We start from the raw sequence: 18,282 nt of genomic DNA, 5'->3' as shown, positions 1-18,282 counted from the left end.
CATCTCCTGGTCAGTTAGTGAAATGCTTTTGCTGATGTTTTTTTTTCTCTCAATTAAAACAAATCAATTAGCCAGTTGGTTTTCTTTATTTAATATCTATTATCAGACAAAACCAAATTGTGAATCAGTCACCTAGGCTATAGCAGAACAAACAATCCATGGTCTTCAGATGCCACGCTGTCGCCATCTCCTGGTCAGCTAGTGAAATGCTTTTGCTGTTTTTTTTCCCTCTCAATTAAAACAAATCAATCAGCCAGTTGGCTTTCTTTATTTAATATCTGATATCAGACAAAACCAAATTGTGAATCAGTCACCTAGGCTATTGCAGAACAAACAATCCATGGTCTTCAGATGCCACGCTGTCGCCATCTCCTGGTCAGCTAGTGAAATGCTTTTGCTGTTTTTTTTTCCTCTCAATTAAAACAAATCAATCAGCCAGTTGGTTTTCTTTATTTAATCTCTGATATCAGACAAAACCAAATTGTGAATCAGTCACCTAGGCCAGTGCTTCTCAAATAGTGAGGCGCGCCCCTATTCCTGGGGGGGCGCGTGTGACCCTGGGGAACAGGCTTTTTTTTTGGCAGTACTAGAATAAAGTGTAATTGCGCGTTTACTACAGCAGGGGGCAGTGGCGCTCTCATTGTTACTTCTGTCACGTTTGTGACAGTGCAACATTTTACGACTTACAAGACAAGTTAGGATAGTCACGGTGGGGAGGGGGGGCGCGAATAGTTTTCTTCTTGCTAGGGGGGGGCGTAACAGAAAATAATTGAGAAGCACTGTATTAGGTACACCTCAAAATGGCGGCGTACCTAAAGGAGTGTCAGTGTGACGTCACAGATCAAACAGCCAATCAGAAAGTGGGGGTGAGGGCGGGTGTGGCACTTTTCACTTTCAGTTAAGCTTTGGCCATGATTTTTCCCTAATGAACTGGCCTGTTATTAGGTACACCTGAAAATGGAGGCGTACCTATTGGAGTGTCCGAGTGATGTCACAGATCAACCAGCCAATCAGAAAGTGGGGGTGAGGGCGGGTGCGCCTCAAACCAGGGGTGTCGACCTCCAGTCCTCGAGGGGCCGCGTTCCAATATGTTTTCTAAGTTACCCTCGTTAAACACACCTGCGTGAAAAGTTTGTGGTCATTTTCACTATAGCAGGAGCTAAAACTTTTCACGCAGGTGCGCTTAACGAGGGAATCACACGGACACTCCATTAGGTACACCGCCATTTTCAAGTGTACCTAATGACAGGCCACTTCATAAGGGAAATATCATGGTCAAAGGTCACAGGTCCTCGGGGCCGCATTCCAACATGTTTTCCAAGATTCCCTCGTTAAGTGCACCTGCGTGAAAAGTTTTAGCTCCTGCAGAACGTGAAAATAGCTAAATCTTTTCACGCAGGTGTGTTTAACGAGGGTAACTTGGAAAACATGTTGGAACGCGGCCCCTCGAGGACTGGAGGTCGACACCCCTGGTTTGAGTCACACCCGCCCTCACCCCAACTTTCTGATTGGCTGGTTTATCTGTGACATCACTCTGACACGCCGTTAGCTTGGAGAAAACGTGCATAAAAGAAGTGGTGTTTCAGTGAGTGTTTTAGTGAGTGGTTCTTTCTTTCCTCCAAATCGTAACTCGACATTCTGGCTTACATAGTTCACGCCAGGAGGGAGACGCAACACCTTCACTGGCTGATCCGTTGATGCACGGGAAGGCAGTTCACCCATTAACTCGTTCCGTCACTGATCCGTTCTCGCGATGAACTAGAAATGCAAATCACTCACTCACTGACTCGTTCACTCACAGACCCGTTCAGTTGGTGAACGGGAAATGCAACTCATCACTCGTTGGTAACAGGAAGTTACATCATTTTCTTCTTCGTTTTGTTTTACGGCGAGGTGGCAGCAGCTTCAATGCGCATTACCGACACCTACTGGTTGAAGTCATATGAACTGAAAAAAGCAAATCACTTCCTAAAGTGATTCGTTCACTCTCGTTCACTGAAAAAAAAATCGTTCGTTTGAACGAAGCGTTCACTCACGAGCCAACACTACCCTAAAACCATATACGTACCTTCCATGCTGGTCAAGCGAGAGTTCCATAGTGTGGTGGTTAGTTTGCTGGACTTTCACCCGAACGACCCAAATTCACATCTCAGTGATACCAACAAAAGTTTATCATGGAAAAATTTGCAACACAGTTGCTCGTGTGCTGCCCCATCAAACCATACACCTCCCTAAAGCTTGGGCCTAGGGCGAGAGGTAGGGTTAGAAATAGGGTTACGGTCAGTGCTACGGTTAGGATTGGGGTTAGGGCTAGGGTTGTCTTTTTATTAAACTGAAATTAATAAATACATGAGTCGCTTTGATAATTGTGAAATAATGTAAATGGGACAATCACAATTAAGAATAAAGTAAAATAAGTGTACTATATAGCCATTACATTTCTAATGTTAACATGTAATGTACCACAAAACGTGAAGCTCCTTTGAATGGGTTCATCTGTGCCAGAGATTAATGATCAGGCCAATAAATTGTATGCTTTCATGTACTCGCTGCAATGTGCTCACAAACTCTCATTGCTTGTTGTTGTATTTATTGAGTTTTCCGACTGTGAGTGGTCCCTGAACGCACCTGGGGTACTCCAGCTCACCATAAATTGTGCATTGAGGGAGGATTCATGGTATGTCAAATGGACAGAGATGAAGAAAAACAACAGCTACCGTATGCCATGCGCGTTGTGAGTTTTGTCAAGAAAATCACCCTACTCCACATTAAACTTCAGAAAACTTATCGAGTATCACTGTACTGTATTAGCCTGGATTGTGCTGTTTCACAAGTGTTGTAATTAGTCAAATAATTTTCTTTGTTCTAATGAAACTGATATTGTGCAATATCTAAAGCTGCATATAGAGTATTTTTTTCGTTTCATGTTCATGCTCCAATTACAAATAAAGCGGAATCCAATTATTCAGTACTTGAGTATTCCCCCCTACTGATTATTTAAGCAATTACTTTGAGGCCACTTTTCACTTTCACACGAGTCATGGAAACGTTGCCAGAGTTGTGGATAGGAAAATATAAAAGTGAAGTAGTAATCACCACAAATCAGAAGCCACCTCAGCGAATATCCGAGGATCTTCAAACGCACCAGCACCTGACTTGCGTCTCGAGCGCCCCCTATAGGCCTAGAAAATAAAATCTCATTCTGATGACGTCACCGGTAGAGTTGTCATGGCGTCTTTTGGACCGAATCTACTGCTGCAATTTAGCTAGAATCTATCGACAGTCGCTCAATCGAAATGGAGAAAAATGCAGACGTGCATCGAGACACCGTCGGGAGCGACAACATCGGGGCGGGCACCGGCGACGCTCTTGCAGCGGGAGGTGGGAAAGGAGCGGCGCAGAAAAGCACACACAGTGAGGCTCGCCTCAGTACTTTGCTGGATAAAGATCGCTGTAAAAACAGCACGGCTGAGGAGTCTAGCACCCTTCACGTCAACCCCGGCGCGTGCAGGTGTGATATAGCGGAGGTCCTGGAAGTCCTGGCCGAACAGGGGGCGAGGAATAACGCCGAGTCGAGGGACTCGCGGTCTGGAGAGCAGCAGATCAGTAACGGGATGGGGTCGGATCCAGATAAAGAGGGTGGTGCCTCAAAGTTAGTAAACAACCAAATCGACGGGCCGTGCTCAGGTGCGGCCGAGAAGGAAAGCGAACCGACCAAACGTGCAAAACCTACCCATCTATGCCCGGGTAGGACGATCCCAGAGGACTTGAGCGCCCCGCACGCCTTATCTGAGGGGCTGGCGAGCGGCAGCGACCTGGACCCGGACGCCAGCCTCGGGGGTTGCGAGTCCCGAAGCCTGGACTCACTGGACGAGTCATTTTCCAAGCTCAACTCGTGCCCCAGTTCGGACTTGAACAGCGAGGGCCTGGAGGAGCGAGGGCTGGCCCTGGCCCTGCAGGGCGAATTCGGCCTGGATGGCATCAAGGCGACGTGCGCCAAGGACCGAGCGGCCGGCCAGTCGATCTACCACATCAAATGGATCAAGTGGAGGGAGGAGAACACGCCGATCATCACCCAGAACGAGAACGGCCCCTGCCCGCTGCTTGCCATCATGAACGTCCTTCTGCTTGCCTGGAAGGTAAAATATGCACCTAGAGGTCTTATTCCTAAAAAGAACAATTACCATTGTAAGCCACTTTAATACGCAGGGTTTAAACATCACTGCTTGAATTTAGGAAAACGAGCTGATGAGTCAATTAAATGTATTGTACAAAAAATCACAAATGTACTAAAAAGTTAAATACAACGGAACTCTACCTTAGGCAGTGGTTTCTTTCCATCCATCTTTATACTGCATTATCTTGTTGAGGGTCATGTGAGTTGGGGTCAGCTGACTTCAGGTGAAAGGGTCAAAAACCAGATGCGTATTGCTTACAAACATTATGAAATATTCTAATATCGTCTATTTTCCGTCACGTTCTTACAGCACGTGCTAAACTAAGATGTTACAAAAAATGGATAAAAAGTAAATACGACTGCATAATACGTTCTGCCATCTAGTGGAAGAGCGTATAATTGTTCTGCCTGTCACAAGATAGACGAACAATGTTATTTGTGAATAATAGCTTTTGCACCTTGCCGGCAACCCTAATGAAAACAAGCAGTTTAAAAAAAAAAAAAGACACCTGTACCTGTTATACCATACCCGACATAGTTGCTTTGTATCTCTCTGTCACAGGTTAAGATGCCGCCGATGATGGAGATTATTACAGCCGAGCAACTGATGGAATATCTTGGTGAGTGTTCCTCTTTGAGGATTTAAATGTAATTAAGAAACTTGCCTTGACTTGGCCATACTGAGCAATCTTTGTGTGCCCCTGCAGGAGACTACATCCTGGAAACCAAACCCAAAGAGATCTCTGAGGCCCAGCGACTAAATTATGAACAGGTAAGTCTTTACTACGGTACTTGATCAATGCACAGCATGACTAATGAATAATGCAAAAGTGTACCTTGGAGAACAACAACAAACGAAGCCTTTTTTTTTTTTGACAGTGTAGAGATGAGGATGTTCTTGACTGCAACCATTTACGCAGAGTTGACAGCAGTAAAGCTTAGTTCTTTCTACATAGCTGTGTATTACATAAGAGCGTCTTTGGAGACTGCGAACAACAGAGGTCAGGGGTGTGTGCTGTCGCTGGCAATGGCGGTAAATGCTTGGAGACGCACGGCTGGGTTCAGCCTCTGGCTATTACTGAGGTTTGCTTTGTGTGTGCGGTTCACCATGCGAGAGGCGCTCGGGTTGGAGATAGAGCTCCACTTTGCTTCCTCTGCTTCCTCCCATCTCCTGTGGGCTGCCTACGTTGCGGCCTGTCCTTGCTCCAGCAGCACATCTGTGGATGATTTTGAAGCCACGTTTTAAAAGCGAGGAGAAGTTTTTGGCGGCGCGCTCGCTGATGCTCAGTTTCCCAGTGGCACCGGCTTTCTAAATTTAAGCGGGGCTGAAATGCAACTTCTTAAATAAATCAGCGGCGTCTTTAGGGAGGGGCTCGAGTTTTGCATTGCACAGTAATTATGGCAAGCTAATCCTAGACTCTGGCCTGGGAGCTCTAATGCATGTGGGTGTCCGTTGCTGCAGACGAGCTCAGGTCCGAGGGTGTGAAGAATCATTTGTTCTCTCCATTTTCCAATATATCGTGGCTCATTATGCGCCGCCGCTATATTGCAGATTTTTTTTAAAGTTTTTTTTTTTTAAATACGTTTTCACAGTATACATTGGGCAAGACAATTTAGTCTCCTGGCTTGCTTTTTCTGTTTCGTATTTTTGATGCAAGTCCAACATTCCAAATGAAAAAGGACAATAACGACTGATGAACAGATTGTGCTCATTGCATTCTGAAAGGACTTTTGTTTTCATTGCCTGCTGGATTGAAGCGTTGAGACCGGGACTTCACAACATTTCTATTTTTACATTCACGTTCATACGTCGTTTGTCACACGAGTGTACGAGGATTAAAATAGCAGTCGCTGCTCTTTAGCGGTTGTTAAATATTTACTCAGAGGAGTTGTGTAAGTGAAGGGTCCGGTGTTGCGATGTGTATTGCTCTCAGTGGAGCTGAGCTGCACCATTGCACAGCAAATGTCCCATTATAAACCTCATTTTAATGGTGTCTCCTTTAGCCAGTTCTTGCTCAAACTACAGCACACAAGACGTGAAGGGCCGCAATGTGTCCCATGGGGATTCCTCCAGTTGTTCAACCAAATAACCAGTTTCCAGTAATAGAGCAGCTCTGACACAGTCATTCTTTTAATGTCCTCTAGTCATTCTCCTACTGCTCGGAATTGTCTTACTAATGAGTACAAAGAGTGCACCATCTTATTGACTAGGAGTGAACAACATGGAAGAATAATAAAACTGCAAAAGCTTACGCGCAAATACTTTGGCTTGCAGTAGTTCACTATGACTCAAGTGTGGCGTAAACAAAAGATGCATTGCAGTACGATTAAAAAAAAAAAAAAAAAGGCTTTGTTGCTTTTTGTTTCATAAAAAAAAATATCCAAGCATGTTGTGGACTGCACAGCTTAAGCACCTACTAGACATTAGACAGATGTACAATATAAATAAAATATACAATATATTTATTTTCGGATTACATCCCTCATATATTTATGAAAAAAGAGCCTAGAGAACAACCAGAATGAAATCGTTTTGTTCTTTTCAACATTGGACCCTTTGCATTTTGCCAAATGCATTCTACAATTTAAATGTGATTAATTCTTCAGCCCTAAAATGGACCTTGTGCTGGTTATGAAAGATATCAAAACAGTGTTCAAATGGCCAATTGAGTGTGAAACATTGGCCAATTCAAACCAGGTCATGTTGCTCATAACCCTGTGGAGCTGGGATCCATCACAAGCCAAGATGAGTGCAAGTGATGCGGCGCTAATATCATCTGCTTGTGCTCATCTATGTTGAATGGACCAGATGGGGTCCATTATAAAACTTCCGCTAATCCCGACATCTGTAAAGATCGTAAGCGTCCTAATCCGCACACTCTCAAAGGATTTCCACCTCAACACTACAGTACGCATAAAATTTATAGATTTGTATCTTTGTAGATTTGTATAATATAGATTTGTATCTATTCTGTCCAGATAACTAAAAATAGTCAATTACAATAATGTGGTTGCGCAAGTCTGCACACCCGTTTATAACTGGAATACGGCTGTATTCAGAACTAACTAATCATATGTTCAAATAGTCAACACTCCTGCTACCATTTCAAGTGCTTCTAGTCTGATTAGTGCCAAATACAGTTTTGATGTTCTAGTTGGTTTTCCTGATATATATATTTTTTTAACTTTCGATGGAAAAGCTCGTTTTTATTTTTTGCTAACGCTGACTGTGGTTGTTAACTCTTTTTGTTGTCCTTTTATTGAATAAACCTTTTGGTACCTAAGCATGACTATCACCGAAAAGGGCTTTTGGGTTTGCCTCTTGTTTCTGATCCAATTTGTACAGTACAGTGTATTTGGCTTACCTTGTTTCCTCCCAGCGGTGTCATGAAAACGTTGAAGCGCTCAGATGTCAGTCATAACTGAGATGTAGGCCTCAGCTGCAGGGTTTATCCTGAGTCCAGACTTTAATGGCAACGTAGCTTGCAGCCAGCAGGGAGACGCTTTAGGGCTGAATGCAAGAATGGGTCGGACTCGGATTCATCAGGTTCCGTGTGGGCGCCTGCCGCTTGCTCTTCATACTCCTACAGAACAAGGTGTGTGCGTGAGTAACAATGAAAGTCACCGCTTAATGCTCACCTTCTCAAACACGTGGGTGTTTTTCAAAAAGATAGTAGGTTGTTCATTCCATGCCTTTTTACTTCTGCCAAGTACAAAAAAGTACAGTTCCGATAATACGTGCCTTCACTTTAAAGCCATCCAATTACAGCTGCTACATTCAAAAGTTTAAAAGACAAATTAACTTCTTTACTCCCTTGGTTATTTGAGCAGTTCAGCGTTATTTTGTTTGTGCAGAAAGTAGCTGCAAGACTTACATTTATTTTGTATCATTTCCTATTTAACACAGATGGAACATGCAGGCATTACACAAAGATAAGTCGGTGATCAAATCATGTCTTACTAGCACGTCTCTTTTCTTCTTCCGGCTTCAATTTTCTCTAATGATCATCCTGTTGATTTGCTTGGCTGAATGGCTCAACAGCCATCATCATTGACATTATCATGTCACATGTATGTCATCACATGGTCAAACCGGACAGACCGGAGGAAGAGAGGCTGTGCTACGGCTGAAAGCAATAACCGCCAAGCAGCTAATGGTTTCTTGTAAAGGCAGAAAAATCAATGGGCTGTTATCCTGTCAGTGTGCAAGCTAGAATGCACACTGCTCGTATTGGACGCTATTCATGTCTGTTAAAAAACGTGTTTTCATTACTGCATATTCATTCGTGGGTTTACCGTAATCGCCATCTATTCATGAATTCACCTTTTTGTGTCTTTTAATTTCCTACGGGTGTCAAAATTAATCGATTAATTGAAAACTAACTGATGATCAAATTTAATACTCGAGTTAACATTTAGAGCCACTGTTTAACTAAAAATTGTCCAAATCCTCTGATTTTAGCTTTGCTTCAGTCGTCGTGTTAAATCGAAATAGGACATTTGCAAACATATTTTACACCCCCCCCCCTTTCTTTTTTCTTCCTCTTAGAACATGAGCGACGCCATGGCAGTGTTGCACAAGCTCCAGACAGGCCTGGATGTGAATGTGAAGTTCACAGGCGTGCGAGTTTTTGAGTACACTCCAGAATGCATTGTGTTCGATCTGCTGGATATCCCCCTCTACCACGGCTGGCTAGTGGACCCCCAGGTACGGCTGGCTCATTCACACTAGTGGAAATGAGCTAAAATAATTGTGCTATTTCATACTAGTCGGGTTGCTTGTTTCAACTCTGCATTTTTTGTCATGACTAATAGTAGCTTTGCATCAGTTCTTGGCAACTGTTCTTTCTCCACAATGTCTATCTTCATTTGCAGATGTGCGACATTGTCAAGGCAGTGGGCAACTGCAGCTACAACCAGCTGGTGGAGAAGATAATATCCTGTAAACAGTCAGACAACAGTGAGCTGGCAGGCGAAGGTCAATACGTCTCTCTGGGTTCTCCTTGTGCTTCTTCCCCGCTTGTCTTACACTGCAACACATTACAAGTTAACCCCCCCCCCCCTTAATTGTTGTCCATGAAATCTTAAGTCAAATATATCGGCAATACTGTTACGTTAAACAACTTTGCAAATTTACGGACAATCGTTACTAGTCTCCCCAAGGAATTGTACTTGTAGAATGTTAATGCAGCTTGTGAACCTCTTCATGTGTCTCCATGTTTGTATTTTACTGCCCTCAGGATGCCAATAAGTGCACACCAGAAGGAGCAGCACAATATTCATTGAATTGAAGCAAAAAATATATATTTTTGTTGTTTTTGGGAGGCTTGGGTGGATTAATATAAATACTGTAATAAAGCATTTCATGGAACCACCCATATGTTGAAGTGAGCGGAGGAGCTTCTGTTAATCAGCCGCATCGCCGTTTAATAGCAAAGCAGTTTTTACTACTTGCCACTAGTAGGGTAACTTACCGTTCAGGTATTGCTTCACAAATACAAAACAACACTGAGGCAGAACTGAGAGATAGATAACATCAGTTCATTGGGAGGCACATTCTTCTGCAGTGCATATTTCTAATGGACTCACCTTTGCAAAGCCACTTGAGAGACAAACCACTGGCCAAATCAAAGCGAGACGTAAGAGTGGCGCCACACTGGTGACCCACTTACACAAGTCATTCTTTCCTCGCTGGGACACTTGTCATGTGAGAGAGTGATGCCATCCTCATTAGGCATACGGTACCTGTGCAAAAGAATCACATATGTGCACGGAGTTAGTCTCAAATCTTCAAATGAGTTATTCTTGGCAGAGGATAAAGAATATATGCCATGTTTTGCTACCTCAGTTTGCTTAATAGGTTAAAACCGTCACATAGATGCTATTAGTTAGCCTGTCAATGACAATTATGTTAGCCAGCAGACTTGCAAAGTAATGTGGTTGTTTGACATAAAAAAAATAATAATTCTTTGATTTGTGTTTACTTTGGTGGTTAACTGCAACTAGGGGTGGCAGTTGAGTTCAGTGTTGTGATATAGTGCTAGTATCAAAAAATAGGCTGAATGACTGTGAACCATTTATTTAAGCCATATTTAAAATGTAGTGTATTCTCATTTAAGGTCAGCCAAGAGCCAGTCTTCTAAAAATAAAAAATAAAGTACTTTTTGCATAATCCTGCTCACAAATTAGGAAAGATCAATGAAAAGCTTACCTTCTTAGCAAGGCTAAAAAGAAATGATATATTTATATAACATTTTTGAAAGGAATACTTCCCTGACAGTGTCAATCATATATGATCATCACAGACATTTGAATTACCTCAGGCACTGCTGCAGTTTTTTGGGGGGGAAATGGGTGGCAGATTCTGGCCCATGTTCATAAATCAGTTCGGAGGGTGTTAGGATTGTAGATGTGATTGAAGCACTGATATCATGTATTATTTTGCTAACAATTGCAATCTTGTTTCTGCACCTGTGTGTGGCAGGCATTGTGGCAGAGCAGTTCCTGAGCAGCACAGCCACTCAGCTCACATACCACGGCCTGTGTGAGCTCACATCCACCGTGCAGGAGGGTGAACTCTGCGTCTTTTTCAGGAATAACCACTTCAGCACCATGATTAAATACAAGGTAACTCACATTAAGTACAGACGAGCATCCCTCCATCCATCCACTTGATGTTTTTGTTCTCCAAGTAGTAGCATCTGGGGAAAAGAAAAACACAGTCTGGCTTTTACTGTTTTGAAAGTGATAATTAAAAAAAGCTGTATTTTTACATGTAACAATTATGAATGAGTGTGCTTCTGCTAAGCTGAACTGCATGCAGCTGCTTGGCTATATTATCAATGCAGCTGGAGCAGACTTTTCCTGTTATGTGCAGGAGGGGAAGTGACTTTTTCTTCTTCTGTATTTTGAACTCTTCACTACCACACATTGGCACTGCCAATGCAGGCAAAGCTTTTGTGCTGAGTCACTCAACAAACCAGTACGTTTGTTTCCTGTGCATGTTTTATCGCCAGGGTCAGCTATACCTACTGGTGACCGATCAAGGTTTCCTGACAGAAGAGAAGGTCGTGTGGGAGAGTCTTCACAACGTGGACGGAGATGGCAATTTCTGCGATTCCGAATTCCGGTTAAGGCCTCCGTCGGACCCGGAGACGGTGTACCGAGGACAGCAGGATCAGATAGACCAGGTCTGAGCACTGATGCAGGCAAGGCCAGCAGAACCGAAATTTTACTTCTCCTGCAACCAGGATGTACTTGTTACGCCATCAAAAACTGTAAAAAAAAAAAAAAAACATGGATCAATCATGTGGAATATGATTAGGAAGCTACATGACTCCGTTCTGTACGGCATAATTGTTTCGTGGTTAAGACATCTGCAGTCCCTCTGGCAGACATAGGATACAGTCCTGCTCCAAGCCTTGACAATGTGGGGCTAAAATAACAAATGGAAATGTAGTTGCCACTTCCCAAATTCAACTGCACGCTTGTCGAAAATTCTCAATAATAGATGAGTTATAATTTGACGCCCTCCTTTCCATAGTCCTACTGCAAGCCCTAAAATCCCCAACCAATGTACCAAAGCTTCTCAGTGGCCCCTTAATTATTCATCAGGCTTTTGTCTCCTCTGCAGTTTTGCTGTTTTCAAAGCCATCTGTTTCAAGCAGAACTTGCTGACAAATTCTCAGACAATAGCTCGGGCAGACTTTATAGATGAGTTGTTTACTCAGACAGGCCTGGTTTGGGGGGGGAATCGATTTCTGAAGGTAACACCTTTAGATTAGAGCAAGCACTAATGAGACCCACGGTACAATTAGGTTGTTTACACCAAGATTGTAACCAAGAGGGAAGAGAATATGTCGTACGTTAAACGTCAAGTGCAGCTGCACAACCTAATGAGATCCAAACGGGAGATATATCAGTATTGTGGTTGTAGTGTGCGGGGAAGGGCACTGCATCATACTGAGAGCTGCCTAATTGAATCATTAATCTAGGTCAGTGGTTCTGAAATTCTTTACCAACAAAACCTTGGCTCTTTAAGTAACAAAATGATTTAATAACCAACAAAACAAAACTCAGTTGAAATGCACTTGTAACAAAATTGTATATATGCAACTTTACTCTTACTATAATGGTTTAATTGTTTCTATCGCCCGAGTAATTCAATACACTTGCATCTTAAATGAACTTTCCTCATTGAAAGGAATAAAAATGTTATTATTCTGTTTCAGACGCTCTTAAAAAAAGTTATTCTAAGGCAGTTTGGGGCAGCAAAATAAAGACCTATGGAAAGATACGTACACATTATTGGTCAAAATTACCCCATTAGCCGCTTCATCATTCTTTGCGGATGATAAAAAATCTCTCTCCTGTAGTATTTGTCATCTGTAGACAAGTGTTGTTCCATAAACATTAAATAAAAATTGTAGTATACCGCAATAAATCTTTGGCCACAAACAGTTCGAAAAGATTCAAAGCAAATTTACGTATCGCGTGTTGTGATTTAACCTCATGCTTGTGCGCGTCAGGACTACCTGATGGCGCTATCACTACAGCAGGAGCAGCAGAGTCAGGATCTGCAATGGGAGCAGCTGCCCGGAATCAGCGACCTGGAGCTGGCCAAGAAGCTGCAGGAGGAGGAGGACCGCCGAGCATCGCAGTACTACCAGGAACAGGAGCAAGAGCAGGCAGCGGCGGCGCAGGCGCAGGTGTGTGTATGCGTGATTTGTTTTCGCAGGCAGGAGAAGTGGCTCGAGGCAGATGAAAACGAGTCAGGGGCAGGCGCTTAAAGGGCTTCACTGCATCCCAGTGGGGGTTGCTGCTATGAAGAGTGTAAAATCTGGGCCTGTTTACCCGAGCACAAAGTTCTTATTCTGTAACACAGGTTTATTGTACTTTGGGCCGGCTAGTGGGAGAGCAGGAAATTATTCTGTCTGACATTGTTATTCATTGAATCAAGGCTACCGTATTTTCCGGACTATAATGTGCACCGGACTATAAGGCGCACCTTCAATGAATGGCCCATTTTAAAACTTTGTCCTTATATAAGGCGCACCGGACTATAAGGTGCACCATTAATGCATCATGTCAGATTTTTAATCCAAATCATAGAAAATGGTTAGATGATACCTGTGGTCGTGCGTGTGCTGCAGGCTCAGCAGGAGGCCGCAGAGAGAGACCAGGCGGACAGAGGGCCAGCGGGAGTTGATGGTCCCGCAGCTGGCGCTGAGACGGTCGCAGCAGCGGCCGCCGCTGGCCAGGCCACGGCCAGCCCGGGAAAACAGTCGTCTAGCGGAGAGCGCAAGGCCAAGAAGGAAGCCAAGGAGAAAGACAAATGTGTCATTTTGTAACGTCAAGCGAGCGTATGGCAAGCCGTTTGAGCTTATAGTTCATTTGCGTCATATTCAGTCCTTGCGCTAGTAACCAGTGGGACAATTTAGTAGCCCGCAATGGTCAAACGGCTTTCCATGAAGCCATGCGAGCATTTGTTCAACGCTGCCAAATAGTCTCACTAGTTGATGGGCCTTGGATATGAAGGATATGGACTAAACGCTCAATGGGTTTGCCATACGTGCGTGTTTTTGGCGAAGGAAGGAGACGCACTAGGAGACGCTCACAAGAGGATTTGCTTCCCAAACCACTGGTGCCTGCTAGCCTCCATCCTCAGCGGACCACAACGCGCCCCCGTCCGTCCCCCCACGGGAGTCAGCTTGACCGAGGCAGCGGAACTTTGTTACCAATTGCCATACTGCATTATATTGGTCACAAAGGCAATCTTTTTTTTAGGAAAAGACATCATTTCCGGAAACTAAACGTCACTTGTGTTCTCGTTACGACAAACCTTTGAACTTGTCTTGTTTTTTTTGTTTTTTTTTACAGTTCATCTGCTTTATGTAAGTAAGCTTGTTGATGCCAACATTTATTTCGTAATGTTGCCAGTTAACGTTTTACACTAAAAAGTGTGGAAAGCAATTTGAATATTGCATTCTACTACACTCCAATGTCGATTTGAATTTGATTAATTGTTCAACCCTACTATGTACTAGTTCACACTTGATTCTCACTAGTAAGCCAATTCAGTGCGCTAATAAAATGAGTTTCACTAGAATTGGATTTTTTCCACTGCTAGATTCACTTCTGGACTACAAGTATGCAAACAAGCATGACTAGTAAACTAATGTGCTGCGCTAGTAATACAGCTAGGCATGTGTTACACACTAGTAGCCAGCTGCACAATAGTAGGAAAACTGTTCCGAGTGAGGCAAAACTATGCATTGGTTGACAAATGTGCGCTACCAGTGACATAAAATTGTACTTGATAACATCTCGTGCTTCACTTAGTAGGACACAGATGTCAACTAGTGGACAGGTTTGTCTCAACAGCAATTCACAACTGTCTATGTTGTAGTTGCAGGCAGGTATGTCAGATAGTGCTCATTCTACTATTCAGCTGATTGCTCTTAACTGTGAGAACTAAGAGTGGACAAGTACATGGACCTCAAGATGGCTCATGGATATTGACTCAATGCTCAAACGACTTTGTAAGAGATTCTTCTCTACTAAGGACTGTTGGGCCACACGGGGAGAAATACTGCAATAAAAATAGAAATCCTGGAATTACATGATTAAAATGGCAAAGAATGGAGTGAAGATACAATTTTAAAAAGCCATATAGTAGACAAATGAAGGTGTGATATCACGAGAAAAACGTGAATATTTTAGGGGAAAAATTGCAGAATGATGTAATAATCCACGAAACAAACAAATATCTTGTAATTTTACTTTTTCCCTCCCTTATTCTCTTAATTATATTTTCTCCTTGTAACACCACACAACCTTTTTCCATGTATTTCATGACTTCATTCTTGTAACATTACAACTATTTATTCCAACGTATAACTTTTTTTCTCAAAACATTACGACGCCATCCTTATGATTGCTTCCTACTTGTTTTATATCTCACTGTTACATGTAAGATTACACCTATTCTACGTCACAACTTTAATCTCGTAATTCTACCACCTTTTTAATTAAAATTATTACATTTATTCTTGTAATATTATGGCTAAATTGTAACATTACAATTATTTATGGTCGTACTGTTCCAAATTCTTGTGAAATTCGGAGTATATTCTGATCAAATCGTTGCTACTCAGTGTGGCCCAAATCCTCCTTTCGAATATTCGGGTTTGTCTGTTTTGGAAACACAATGCAGAGCTTTTGTGTGCTCACTGAAGAGGTTCTGATCCCACAACTGTGTACCTTTTTTATTTTAGCACAGTTTGGCCTTACATGAATGTGTGTGTCATTGCGGTCTGCTCACTTTGAATGTCGTGTATTGTCGAGTAAAGTATTCGGTTTGGAGAACAGCCAAACATTTATCACAATACTAGTTCCACACTTTTACCATGGTGAATAATTATCCAAATGTTTCTGTGGCACAACCGGACGGGACGGGACGTTGGCGACTGAATGAACTCTCTATTGTCCCATTGTTGTGTCGAGGTGAAGAAGTAGAACCCTGGTCATGTAAAGCTGTAGCCAATCACATACATGTATGGAAATCCCTTTCAGCATTTAGTACACTTGACTTGTTTTGTCTCACTACTAACATGTAGTTGACTATACGTCAGCGCTGCCCAACTTGTCTGTCATATAGCAGTGAAATCAAATATTACAGGTAAAGGTACATTTGTCCTCCATAGCGCACGAGCACATCATGGATCTTAAGGTGGATATGGAAGAAATACTGAAACGGCTTTCCATACAGATGCATTTCGCCAAGACTGTATATATTTCTGACATGCATCTGCAAGAGGATGCTCCTGAGACCTTTTTATATCAAAACATTCCAGTCGGATGCCTTGACTCAAGAGGACAGAGGTGGGAGGGGGCGCTTTTTTTTTTTTTTTTTTTTTTAGTACAAGGCGCCTTATGACGTTTTTCTAGGACAAATCCAGGCGTTCGAGCAGTGTGAGACAATCCACCAACATGCCAACTACTCAGGCCTTCTTGTGAAGATATACTATGCTAGCTCTTTTTCAAGCTTTGTATGGGTGCACTTCCTCTGGCCTGCAGTCTTGCTGAACTACTCTTGCACACACGATGGAGCACGTTTGATTTGTAGACTTCACTCGGAACTAAAGCTGCTCATGCATGCGGACTACCTAAAAAGTACAATGAACCCCTGTTGTTTTTTGTGTTGGTTGAAAGGGAACCAATGAGTGAGTTGAAGAGCTTCACGTAGGGCTTTGCCATCATTTTGATGCCAATTAACTATGTTGAAGTGAGGTCAGCGTTTTTTTGTTTTTTTTTTAAAGTAGTCGCCATCTTGGTACAAAGGAACTACGTTGGAGTTGAGATTTGTGTAGAGGCATCTTGAGGGTTAGGAACTAAATGCAAGTGTGTAGTTGCTGCCATTTTGGTGCCAATGAACTATGTCGAAGTTGAGGAGCTTCATTTAGTGAAAGAAGCACTTTGCCATTATCTTGTGACAACTTGGCACCGAGGAACTATGTTGAAGTGAGTTGAGTAGCTTCAGGTAGTAATTTATTGCAATCTTGGTGTCATTTAACTATGTTGAAGTGGATTGAGGAGCTTCAGGTAGTTGTTCGGCATTTAGAAACCATTTGGAGGACGTTAATTAGTCACGGCTGAAATAGCAGGGGTTCATTGTAAACTAATACAAGCCTCCTTTCAACAGGGTTTAGCAAAATTTCCAGTATAATATAAATTGTGAAAATTAATCTTGCCTTTGTAATACAAAATGACAAAAATACATATAATTCCGTTGAAAACACTACAGTGGCATAATGTAATTTATAGGTGAGTGCCAACTTGTTATTGTGTTATTAATCACCTGATAGCCAATTTGATGGGGCTGTTGGTTTGTTTGGTGAGACATTTTGATAATGAAACGATGGTGGGAGTTGCTTTGAATGAGTGAGCAGAGCCTTTTTTTTTTGACATCCCAGTCATCATCCCCAAACTTTCATTGTGATGACAAATTAGTTGATAGGAAAGACTGTGTGTCAATGTGTTTATTGTTTGCCTTGTAAAAAAAAAAAGGAAAAAAAAGTGAGGTCAATTCTGTAAAATGTGCATTTCGACACGTTGGAAACTAATAAGTGTAGTGGCTATCATTTGGTTTTTGATATGCACTAACAGCAAAGCAACATACCTCATTTTGTATGGCTCATAAGTGTGCAAAGGGCACTGTTGTCATTTTGGGTACCTTTTAGAATATATAAAAAAAAAAAAAAGACGTTAGTTATCAAAACTTGGTATTAGCCAGCTGAACTCTTAATTTATTAACATAAAAAAAGGGCTGTTTTCATGTTGTGGCTGTTGGCGACTATTGCAAATTGCTACATTCAGGTTAGTGTGAACGCACTTCCAGGGGAACCGCAGCTTTGTGTTGACAGAAATGATTTAGTTCTCATTTCCATTCTTTTCATTTCCTGTTGGACCCCGAATTATGTTTTTGCAGCAAACACTTGTATCAACAACAGACTCAATTCTGCTAATTTTATCTCTTTACATAAATGACCAAATAATGTATGTAGCCTTTCGCATTGCAGTCACATTATGTATATGGTGGTAAATATATATTTAACTAAATGCCTTATAGACGAAGGACATTCAACCTGATTAGAATTGCCAATAAAAGCGCAATCATCACTTCAACTTCTGCTGTCATCATTTGAAATGAAAAACAAACAAAAAGTTGGCATAAATGCCAAAAGGTTGTCGTTTAAAATGTTTCTCTAAAAATGCACATATTAATTTGTCTTATGACGAAGAATATTGGTACATGAAGTGTAAGTTATCCATTTTGAACTCATTCAACATCATCCATTCCAGTTAAAATGCAATTTCACATTTATATTTGTCAGTAGCAATGAATATAAACTCCACATACTAGTATGCACCACCTTCACTGGTAGGATGGCAACATGGGACTACTGAGGCAAAAACTGCACGACATTGAAAAAAGATTTTTCTATTCGAATGCAGTACATCACTCGCAGTGTGTAGATGTCAAGTAATTGTTTTGCCTCACTCGTAAACTAGTAGAAACCACTGACAGTTGTCATACTAGTGAG

General features: G+C 42.1%; 1 protein-coding gene and 1 long non-coding RNA gene across 8 annotated transcripts; one reads left to right on the top strand and one right to left on the bottom strand.

Annotated features, from left to right (window-relative positions):
• The first annotated feature begins 3,296 nt into the window (after window positions 1-3,296).
• mindy2 (MINDY lysine 48 deubiquitinase 2) lies at window positions 3,297-17,863 on the top strand. 4 transcript variants are annotated; one of them, XM_061276286.1, is made up of 9 exons: window positions 3,297-4,139; window positions 4,740-4,797; window positions 4,885-4,949; window positions 8,727-8,885; window positions 9,053-9,155; window positions 10,662-10,804; window positions 11,194-11,367; window positions 12,736-12,885; window positions 13,330-17,863. In XM_061276286.1, the coding sequence occupies exons 1-9, from the start codon at window positions 3,297-3,299 to the stop codon at window positions 13,525-13,527; spliced, it is 1,893 nt and encodes a 630-aa protein (XP_061132270.1). In that variant the 3' UTR covers window positions 13,528-17,863. The 4 variants fall into 4 exon arrangements, with proteins under 4 accessions (XP_061132270.1, XP_061132269.1, XP_061132268.1 ...); XM_061276285.1 differs by having other exon boundaries at window positions 12,733-12,885; XM_061276284.1 differs by having other exon boundaries at window positions 12,706-12,885.
• Window positions 3,993-13,445, bottom strand: LOC133152578 (uncharacterized). 4 transcript variants are annotated; one of them, XR_009714152.1, is made up of 8 exons: window positions 13,307-13,445; window positions 11,210-11,452; window positions 10,814-10,878; window positions 9,767-9,922; window positions 8,139-9,207; window positions 7,543-7,761; window positions 4,319-5,394; window positions 3,993-4,132 (listed from the first exon to the last, which is right to left on the bottom strand). It is a non-coding gene; the product is annotated as an uncharacterized LOC133152578 (long non-coding RNA). The 4 variants fall into 4 exon arrangements; XR_009714151.1 differs by having other exon boundaries at window positions 8,139-9,922; XR_009714153.1 differs by lacking the exon at window positions 8,139-9,207.
• Window positions 17,864-18,282: the final 419 nt, after the last annotated feature.

Source organism: Syngnathus typhle, linkage group LG4 (genome assembly GCF_033458585.1).
Source record: "Syngnathus typhle isolate RoL2023-S1 ecotype Sweden linkage group LG4, RoL_Styp_1.0, whole genome shotgun sequence".
In the NCBI taxonomy this organism is placed as follows: domain Eukaryota; kingdom Metazoa; phylum Chordata; class Actinopteri; order Syngnathiformes; family Syngnathidae; genus Syngnathus; species Syngnathus typhle.
The sequence above is the reverse complement of the archived record's forward strand: the minus strand, read 5'-3'. Positions and strand labels throughout refer to the sequence as shown.

Excerpts from the sequence above, each read along its gene's own strand:
- mindy2 (XM_061276284.1), top strand. The coding sequence starts at position 3,297 with ATGGAGAAAAATGCAGACGTGCATCGAGACACCGTCGGGAGCGACAAC. Across the intron at positions 4,950-8,726 it reads AGCGACTAAATTATGAACAG|AACATGAGCGACGCCATGGC; the intron begins GTAAGTCTTTAC and ends TCTTCCTCTTAG. Across the intron at positions 9,156-10,661 it reads CAGTGAGCTGGCAGGCGAAG|GCATTGTGGCAGAGCAGTTC; the intron begins GTCAATACGTCT and ends TGTGTGTGGCAG.